General features: G+C 58.4%; 1 protein-coding gene across 5 annotated transcripts; it reads right to left on the reverse strand.

Moving 5' to 3' along the window:
* Window positions 1–31: 31 nt before the first annotated feature.
* On the reverse strand, window positions 32–9,421 carry GMIP (GEM interacting protein; the record flags this gene model as incomplete). Of its 5 annotated transcripts, XM_079917591.1 has the most annotated exons (22): window positions 32–821; window positions 958–1,024; window positions 2,393–2,780; window positions 3,105–3,301; window positions 3,404–3,541; window positions 3,643–3,831; window positions 4,053–4,207; window positions 4,276–4,353; window positions 4,672–4,761; window positions 4,836–4,942; window positions 5,146–5,357; window positions 5,717–5,854; window positions 5,944–6,114; window positions 6,198–6,278; window positions 6,723–6,830; window positions 6,942–7,006; window positions 7,098–7,223; window positions 7,521–7,578; window positions 7,690–7,765; window positions 8,231–8,315; window positions 8,870–8,996; window positions 9,290–9,400. In XM_079917591.1, 21 exons carry the CDS (start codon window positions 8,877–8,879, stop codon window positions 448–450), a joined length of 2,913 nt encoding a protein of 970 aa, XP_079773717.1. In that variant the 3' UTR covers window positions 32–447. The 5 variants fall into 5 exon arrangements, with proteins under 5 accessions (XP_079773717.1, XP_079773719.1, XP_079773716.1 ...); XM_079917593.1 differs by lacking the exon at window positions 8,870–8,996 and having other exon boundaries at window positions 5,170–5,357; window positions 9,290–9,421; XM_079917590.1 differs by lacking the exon at window positions 8,870–8,996 and having other exon boundaries at window positions 9,290–9,421.
* Window positions 9,422–9,626: the final 205 nt, after the last annotated feature.

Below are 9,626 nucleotides of genomic sequence, written 5' to 3' on the forward strand. Positions count from 1 at the left end.
AAAGACACTCAAGGTTATAAAGGACACAGTTTATTCAGAGGCCACCAGACCCCAGGCAGAATGTTGAGTCTGGGTTGCCCACATCCTCCAATATGTGGTCACTTGGGATCAGCTAAGGAGGCAGACAGATGGGGGAGTGGCAACAACCAAAGTAGCAAAAAGCACCCCTATCCTAGGGGTCAGAGACTAGGGTGGACCTCAAGGACCCCATGATCTGTATTGACCCTGAGTGACCTCTGAACCTGAGTGGCCCTGTCACTTGACATTGACCTGTGTCTAGTGGGGGGGGGGGGGAATCCTGGTACATTGCTGCTGAAGGGTTTTAGTTCTCCCCTAGGCCATGTAGTCTTTCCCCATAGGAACTCTCCAGACACCCCAACATTGAACTCCTGGGATGTTGGGTCCATCTTCTCAGTCCTGGGCTTCTTGGTCAGAGTGCTGGGATAGTCAGAAATGGTCCTCAGCTTCCTCAGGCTGGGTGCCTGGGCAGCAGGTGGCCTTGGGCACAGACTCGTTGTGCAGCTTGGAGAGTAGCCGGGCCGTCTCCTGCGTGATCTCAAAATGCTTGGGCAGTGGGGTGCGGCGCAGAGGGCTGCCCTCACGGGAGGTGGCGGCAGGGCCGGGTCTTGGCCTCCGCAAGCTCCCTTGGGGCACTGATGTGACAGGGGTCTCCTCGCACAATTTGGAAGCCACCATGGCCAAGCAGGACAGCTGGTGGGTGACAGGCCGTACACCCCCCCGGGGATACTTCACTGGCTGGCGGCTGAAGTGGCCACGGGACTGTGTCCCCAGGGGTGAGTCCTCAGGGCCTTGGCTGGACACTGTGGGATAGAGTGGTCAATGCTGAGCACCCCTAAGTCCTCTGGATACACCCCTCCCCCATTGTCATCATTCAGCCAAGCTACCCCAAGGCAGGGGCAACCCCAGAACCCCTGGGCTACCCCACAACACACTCACCTTCCTCTCCCTCATTTTTGGTGTCTTTGGTTACTTCCTCTTCCTGGTCCCTCTGCAGAGTTGGAATCTGCAAGAAGAAACCCAAGAATGAGACCTCCAGCAATAAAATGCCAGTTCTTTGAGACTCGTAGACATGCAAAAGTTCCCTTGCAGTTCTGGTATCTGGGGAGAGATGATGCCCTTGAGAGTGTACTGCTTGTCCTCCTGTGAAGAGCAGTGTCATTAATCTCAACTGTGGGCTCTGTGAGGGCAGGAATGCCTTTGTTCAACAGAGGACCAGCCCGGAAAGTGACAGCCTTCTCTGCATTAGGAATGGGTGAACTACCGGTCTTCATCCTGCTCTACTTTCTGCAATTTCAGGCCTGCTTTTTAGCTTATCTGAATATCTTTTAGTTCATCCTTTCGCTAAATGCTAATAGCAGTTGGAATTCTTTCTCTGTGTCCGGAGCACTTTCTGAGGTATTCCAGTTCTCAGAGTCCCACACCTCACCAGCAGCAGCTTTCCCAGCTCTGGGGTGCTGCAGGGGAGATCCTAGCTCTCGGGAATGGTAAGTGTATCAGGATCTGAGGGTCAGAAAGCCTCCCCTAAGAGTCTCATCTGTAAATGGTTTTCATTAACAGTATTTACCTCTTAGGGCAATTACTATGCAAGCACCCCTGCATTGTAGGCGTGCAGTCTATGGAGGCTTGCACAGCCCTCTTTGGCCTCACTTCCTTCCACCTTCCCCTCACTCATTCATTACAGCATGGGGCTCTGCCCTGAATACACCAGGCATGGTCCCACCTCAGGGCCTTTGTACTGGCTGTTCCCTTTGCCTGGAACACCCTTCCCCTGATCTCCACCTGGCTTACTCCCCCCTCACATCCTTCCAGTCTTTGCTCAAACCCATCTTCTCCATGAGACCCACTCACAACATCCTATTTACTGCTACAAACTGCCCACTACCTCTCACCTTGGTGCCCTTGATGTCCCCTACTTTACCCTACCCTTTCTTTTTTCTATAGTATTCATCACCTTGTAACATCCTGTATAACTGACTTTGTATCATATTTCTTGTTTATTGTTGGTTTCTTTCCCACTAGAAGGTAGGCAACCAAGAGGATGGAGTCTTTGAATATTTTGCTAACTGATGCCTAGAACAATGCCTAGAGCAACGCTTGGCACATAGTAGGTGTTCAATAAATATTCTGTTGAAGGAATGAATGGTATTCATGTTAGTATCTCTGCAAGGCTCTACCCTGTTGTTACTCCATTATTTCCCACCACTCCATTCCTTACCTTTCCTTTCAGAATGAGTGCAGGGTAAATAAGGAAAGGAGAAAGGGAATGAAATAGACAAATTTCAAGGGAAAGGAAGGAAGGAAGACAGGAGAGAGAGAGGATTAAATGGAGAGAAGGCTCTCCCCATGTCTGTGGGCCCAGCAGATTCCTTACCTCTGTGGGCGTGGTCTCGGGATGCTTCTCCAGGGCACTAAGGGGCATGGTGTCTGGGTTGGGGTCCGAGGCTAGGGATATGGGCAGGGCATCCAGGGCAGGTTGTGAGTATGGTGGCTGGGGGCTGGTTGGGAGGGTCGTAGGGGGTGGGCTGGGGTCTCGGGGCAGGGGCTCAGTGGCCAGGAAGAGGTCATCAACCCCGAAGATCTGCTCATAGTGTACAATGAGGAACTCGATGAGCTGGGCCTGGTGCACGGAGTCTAGCAGGCAGGTGACGGGGCCGGCGCTGGCTACCCCTGGACCGTCCGGCAGCCTCAACAGTGTCGGCCCAAACACAATGCCCAGGTTGTTGGCAGACATCTTGTTCTCCTCATACTGTGCAGCCACCCTGGGGACAGTGTGAGGAGAAGGGTCAGGGCACAGAGGGTATGGTTATTGGTCATTGGGTAGGATCTGCAAGCCAGGCTAGTGGCAGCTTGCCCAAGTCATGGGTAAGTGGTCCCAGTCATTGTGTACGACCAGCAGCCACATGCCTGGCAATGGGGGTTAGGGGTCAGCATACAAAGTCAGGAGTCATGTATTAAGTTTCAGAGCTCAGAAAACACATTCAAAGGTCAGAGGTCAGGGGTCAGTGGTCACATGTCCAAGGAAGGAGTCCTGGATCCGTGCCTCAGGTCAGAAGTCATGTGTCAAGGTCAAGGACAGTGCACACCTGAATAGATGGGCCACCAGGTGCCGCAGGGTGTTGTAGTTAGAGTCAGGCAGCTGCACCAAGAGGTTCTTCAGCGAGCGGATAACCTCAGGGCTGGGGCTGGGGGTCCCAGGGTCGTGCCCAGGGTCTGCATGCAGGGTCTTAGCCAGAGAGATGAAGGCGTCGTAGAGGTGGAAGGGGACCACGGGGTCAGTGAGCTGGGGGTGGAATGGCAGGGGGGACATGGGTGTGGGTGGGCTACAGAGGGTCCTCAGTCTGAGCCCACCCGGCCTCTGACTCCTGAGCTGCTGAGCACCCACCTCCTGGAGGAATCGCTTGAGAACACTCGAGACATCGTGAGGCGAGTTCCCTGACAGGTCAACCAATGCTCGGCCATTCTCAAAAGCCTGGCACAGCCGTTCCACGCGGACCCGGGACCCGCTGACCCTATAAATGCCCTGAAGGGCAGGGGTGGGAAGTTGGACAGCTGGCTTGCAATCTGGCCATTGAGAGGGCTGGGTCACTCACTCTTGGGGGTGGTCAAGGGTCAAGGTGGCACCTGCACACTCAGGGCGCGCTGTTCTATCTCGGTGGTGCACCTGGTGATCACAAGGGGCACCTCCTCCGGGAAGTCCCTTGGCAGTTGCAGGAAGTTGACCCCAAAGAGGGGGGTCCGGGCTGGGAGCCGCTTATGTCCGCAAAGGATCAGTAGAGTCTCCAGGCAGCGCTTGTGGCAGGTCAGAAAGCACTGAGGGAAAGGTCACAGGGTCAGGGAGGTCATCGGGGGTCAGTGGGGGAAGAGAAGGTCACAGGGATCCTCAGGGAGCAGGGGGCTCATAGGAGATCATCAGATCAGGGCAGGTCCCAGGGGTGGGAAGGTCTTAGGGATCTCAGGTCAGAGAGATGCCTGGGGTCAGAGAGGTCACTGGGGTTCAGCAGAGGTCATTAGGTCATCGGCCCAGGCCACACCTCCTCGCACTCGGTTCCGCTGACCATGAAAGCCTCGCACTCTCGGCACTTGGCTGGGCCCCGCAGCCGCCGCAGCCGGTGGGTCTGGGCCGCGTTGGACAGTGTCCACTTCTTGAACGGGGTGCCTGGCCCGTTCTCCAGCCCATCTCCCAGGTCTGCAGGGAGACAGGGTCAGGAGTGCCTAGTCCACCCCCACCCCACCCCTACCTGCTTCCAGCCTCACCAGGGTCTCGCTCCTCCAAGTCATCTGAAGATTCGGTGCCTGTGGACGAGACCTTCACCAGCCGCCTCGTGCCAGAGCCTGGAGTCAGAGGGTTACAGAGGTTGGGGGTCACAGAGGTCATGGGGAGGCGCCAAGGCTAAGGAAACATTCCTGGTTTTTGGCCTTCCAAAACCACCCACAGATGCCCTTGGGGAAAGGGTCAGAGGTCAGGAGGGGGTGGGTCAGACAGGTCAGGAGTTAGGGGTTGAAGAACCTGGGGGGTGGTTCAGAAGTTGGATCAAGAGAATGCGTCAGAGGTTGAGAAAATAGGTCAGGGTTGCAGGGTAGGTCAGAGGTCAAAGAATGGGTTTGAGACTGAGGGTCAGAGCCTGGCCAGGGGCTGGAGGATGGTCCCACCTGGGCTGGAAGTGGGAGAGTCCTGGGACCGAGACTCGCTGCCACCACCCATGCTGTCCACATCACTGGCCAGAGTGGGGCCCAGAGTTCCTAGGAGGGGAGAGGTCAGTTAGGTGTGGCCTCCTGCCCCAGCACCACTCCTGCCTGCCCTTCACGGCACTCACCCTGCCAGCCTGTGCCAGTGTCCTCCCAAGGGCCTGGCTCAGCTGCACTCTCATCCAGCGGTGGAGGTGGGGCTCCAGAGAGCTTCTTTCTTGTGTCCAGAGGGGAACTGAAAGGAGAGGTTTGAGGGCTCTGATAACCAGGAAACTTGCCTGGGATGACATCACCCTGGTATCCCGTTTAGGCCCCAACTCCAAGTACTTGGGTCTGCAAGCCCTTATGGCCATGAGCATCATGGCCCCCAGTGCAATAGCCCCAAATTCCCAACTCTCCCATGACTGGGACAACCCCACCCACCTGCTTGGCTCCTACCTGACCCCGCTCCTGGGGACCCACCCGTGCGTGAACTCCTGGAAAGAGAAGGCTGGTGGCAGGGGCGGTGGGGCGTCGGGCCGCAGCGCCCTCACGAACTCCTGGTATCGCTGGCCCGGCTCAAAAGGCGCACAGCACTCGGCCAGGGCGGCGAAGGCGCGGGGGCCGCGTTCTGCCTGAGCTCCTCGCAGCCCGAACAATCCCAGGGTCACCTGTGGGGCGGAGGCCTCAGGTGAGAGAGGGGCTGGGCCTGGGAGCCTGGGGCATGGCCTGACCCTGAGAGATACCAGCTCGGTCCAGGTTTGGGGGCGGGGCCGGGCAGTGGGAGGTGGCTTAGGGACAGGAGCCCGCAGCTGGGGTTGGGGGTGTGGTCAGAACCAGGGTGGGTCATCTTGGGGGTAGGACCCCCTGGGAGGGGGCCGAGGGGGAAGTGCAGTCAGGGTCTGGGGGGCGGAACTGACTGTCCAGCAAGAGGGAGCGGGTCCTGGTGCTCTGGAGGTGGTTTAGGGGCAGGTAGGCGCCTAGCCAGGGCGAATGAGTGTGGTGGGCAGCCGTCAGGTTAGGGTCTCACCCGCCTCAGCACTTCGTCCCCCTGCAGCACCAGTTTGCGCACGTGTGATACGATCCGCTGCTTGGCGGCCTCCAGGTCCTGCTGCCGCGCATTGGCCTCGCGGACGCAGGCCTGGTACAGCGCCTCGGCCTCCAGCGCCTGGAGAGAACAAGGCAGGGAGCGTGTGTGGGACAGATCGTGGGACCGGGGGTGCCGAAGCACAGGGGGGCACGGGGCCGAGTCCCCACCTTGGTCTGGGCCTCCTCTCGCGAGCGCCGCCGCCGCTCCTGCTGCTTGTTGGGTCCCGGCTGGGCCTGGGGGGCCGGGTCTTCGGGGGACGCCTGGGAGCGCACCCGCAGGTCCTCGCTGCGCTGCACATACTGGAGCTGGGCCCGCCGCAGTGCCTGCACCGCCTCATTCTGTGGGTGGAGGAGGGACGCGGTCACTGCTTCTTCATCTCCTTCCCCAGTCCGCTTCCCCAGCCCCCCACCCTAGACCTTACCATCCGCTTCTGCTCTTTCATCCACTGCTCTTTAAACTCCTTCCGCCACTTCTCAATCTCAGTCCGTTTGGCAGCCAGGGGCTGGGAAGGATGGGGAATGGGGATGCTGCCTCAGGGCTACTCGATCATTGCATTCACTGGGGCCACATGTCTTTCATCCTTTGGACCCTTTTCTGGGTCTGCACTCTCTCTCCTGGGTCTTCTCACCCAGAAGACCTCTGCCCTCCCCTAGCCCAGTGTCTCCAGAAAATCTCAGTGGTCACCTCCATCCTTTGTGCCTAGACCCAAAGATGCCAAGGCTCTCTTCCTGGGCACACTTGGCACCTCGTCCCGTGGCCCGCAGAAGAACAAAAGCACGGTTTCGCAATAGCACAGGAAGCCTGGTTCGAATCTCTGCTGGGTAACCTTGGGCAAGTTCCTCAGCATCCCCGGGTCTCAGCTTCCTCATCAGCAAATGGTGCTGATGGTAACGGTGCCTTCCTCCAGGGGGTTGTGGAGGGAATAATGCATGAAGGACCCCCTCACCTGGTAGTAGTCTCTTTTCTGCTGGGCCACTGTCTCCATGGCCAGGGCTCCCAGGCTGAGGTCGTGCTCCAGAAACAGGGTGTAGATGTACTGCAGTGGCATGTGGCTCTGAGGGTGGGGAGAGGCCGTCTGGTGTTGGAGGATGCTGAGGATCTAGGGGTATCTGGCTGGGGTTCTGGAGAGACTGGGCTCTGGGGGGGGTGGTGAGCTCATGGCTACCTGCTGGTGGATGGACACCTTTCCCGCCTCAGCAATCTTCATGATGTTTTTGGCAAACTCCAGCTCTGGGGGCAGACAGCAGGGGTGTGAGTCAGGCAGGGTGTGAGCACTGCAGGGTCTGGGCAGGGCCTGGGACCCGGTAGAAGGGGCCCTCACCATGGCTGGCTCTCTTCTCAGTCCAGGCCAGCAGCTCCTTGGCGTAGCGGCTCCAGGTCTTAGCATACTCCAGGGCTGCATCCACACCCCCCTTGGTCCGAATGAGCCGCAAGTCCAGTTCCTCCCCTGGGGCAGACGGTTGGACCTCTGACCTCTGAACCCTCCCCTGGAGGCCTTCCCTGAGCCCTCAAACCAGACCAGTGGACCCTGTTCTATACCCTATGGCTTCCCCAAACACCCCCTTGTTCTCATTTGTCCAGGTTGTTTTACACTGATTCTCCACTCAGACTGGGGGCTCCCTGAGTACAGGGGTTCAGATCTGTTGTGTGCACTGCCGTGTCCCTGGTGCATGGAATAGGCAGTTGATGATGGAAGGACTCCTTTCTGCCCCCCCCACCTCGCTTGGCCTCAAAGCCCCCCTACCTGTAAGGGGTGCAGGATCCTCTGGGGAGGGACCACTCCAACGGTTGGTTTCACTCGTCTGAGGGGGAGGGAGACAGCATTCAGGAACAAGCAGGGCAGGAGCTCCACCTTCCTCAGACCCCCTCCTCCGAGGTCCCCTCCTCCCTGTCCCCTTGGTCCCATCCCTCACCAAAGTGGCTGTGGGGGTCTTGTCAGGTTCTGGGTCTCCTGAAAGCACAGGGTCTCCAGCCAGCATCTCAAGGGTCCTGGGAGGTAAGGGTGTCAGGAGGTGTCAGACCCTCCACCCAGTCTGTCCCACCTAGGGGTGCTGGGGGCCCCAAGGCAGTTTGGGGATGGTCCTAGATATCACCTCTGTGACGTCTATTGTATCTAGGAGTCCTGAGGGATGGGGCTTTAGAGGGGAAAGTAGGTGAGCTTTTTTTTATGGGACTTGAGATAGAATTTGAAGGATCCCAGGTAACTTTGGGGTTCAGAGTGGGATTATAAAGCTCTCAAGTGTTTTAAGGGGTCACAAGGGTCACAAGAAGGATACGTGGGGGCCCTAGGATCACTTTGGGGATTTCAGGTGGATTTGGGGGGTTGAATTTTGGGATATTCAGGTGTTTTGAGGATCCAGAAGTTGCAGGTTCCTAATGGGGTTTCAGGAACCTAAATGGTTAGGGATTTGGGGGATCCTGGTGGAATTTGGGGTTACTCAGGCACAGACTCACACGTTCCCAAGTGAGATCTCGAGGTTGTCCAGGCTCCGGAAGATATCACTGTATCTCTTCCTGCTCTCAGGAGCTGAGGGTAGCCCTTGGGGAGGGGAGTATCACACATGGGCCAATGGAAGCCTCCCTCCACCCACAGCACTTTGGCAGGTTGTTTGGAGGGTCGGGGTGGGGCGGGGGCGGTGGGGGGGGGGAGAGAGAGGGAGAGAGGGAAAGGGAAGAGAGAGAGAGTTCTGTTCCCATGGGGAGTATAGGATGGCGTGGGTGTCTGAGCTGGGATGGAGGGAGTGTGGGCTTGGGTGGGGCCCGACTTGGGACAGGCAGATGGACTCAGGCACAACCCAACACAGAGACAGCTGCTTAGAGGAGCAGAGACACCCACACATGCATTGGCCCAGAAGCAAAGCGACAAAACAGACATCCTAGATACAGCCACACTGTCTCCCGGGACAGAGCCGGCTTGACAATGGAACCACATGGACCTCAGCCCAGACAGATGGAAATACACGTGGGACAGAACGGCACATGGCCTGCCACAGAAACACACACAGCCAGCCTGAAACCACAAGAGGCATAAAGACCAAATGACAATCAATATGCAAAGCAGAGACACAAAGACAGGCGGAAACGAAGTCGGACCTTGCCACATTTCTGTCGCAGGCACCACTTCTAGGGAGCCCAGATCAGCATGTCCCCCTCCCCGGGCAATGGAGTAGCCGGGTGGGGATCCTGCCGCGTTGCCCTCTCCATCAGCGGTCGTGACACCCTGCCCCCATCACAAATATCAGAAGCAGAAGCGGCCACTTCCCCTTCCTGGGCCCCCTCCCCCAGGCATCCGGGGTGAAGACTCCAAAGGGGGAGGGGGGATCAGGGACTGGTGTCCTGGGTCCTCCTCAGCTTGGGGGTTCCCACAGTGGAGCATGCCCGTGTCCTCCCCATTCAGGAACTCCTCTCCCGGCTCTCTGGACGGAGAGGGATAGGCGGGGCCCCTCATTGATTTAGGAAGTAGGATACTGTCGGGGGAGGCCCCTCTCTGATCCCGTATCCCGGGCTGCCTACCCGGCTCTGTTGAGTCCATGGTCCGGCCCTAGGATCGCTCGGCTGGGACGGGGATTGGGATGGAATCGCGCGCCGGCGCCAGCGGGGCCCAGCCCCGATTTCCTGCTGCGGCCGCCGCTGCCCGGGTTCCTCTTCGCCCCGCCTCGCGGAGGCCCCGCCCCCAACCACGCCTCTGCTGGTCGGCCGCACCCTCTCGGCAGGGGAGCGCGGACCACGCCCCCTGCCTGAGCGGCTGGATATACGGCTGAGCCAGGACCTCCTGAGTGACCTGCCGAAATGACTCCATCCCAGCCAGGGTTCCCCTCCCCATATCTTTGCGGGGTCCCCAAACCCCAGC

The sequence above is a fragment of the Stenella coeruleoalba genome (assembly GCF_951394435.1).
Source record: "Stenella coeruleoalba genome assembly, chromosome: 3".
Lineage (NCBI taxonomy): Eukaryota > Metazoa > Chordata > Mammalia > Artiodactyla > Delphinidae > Stenella > Stenella coeruleoalba.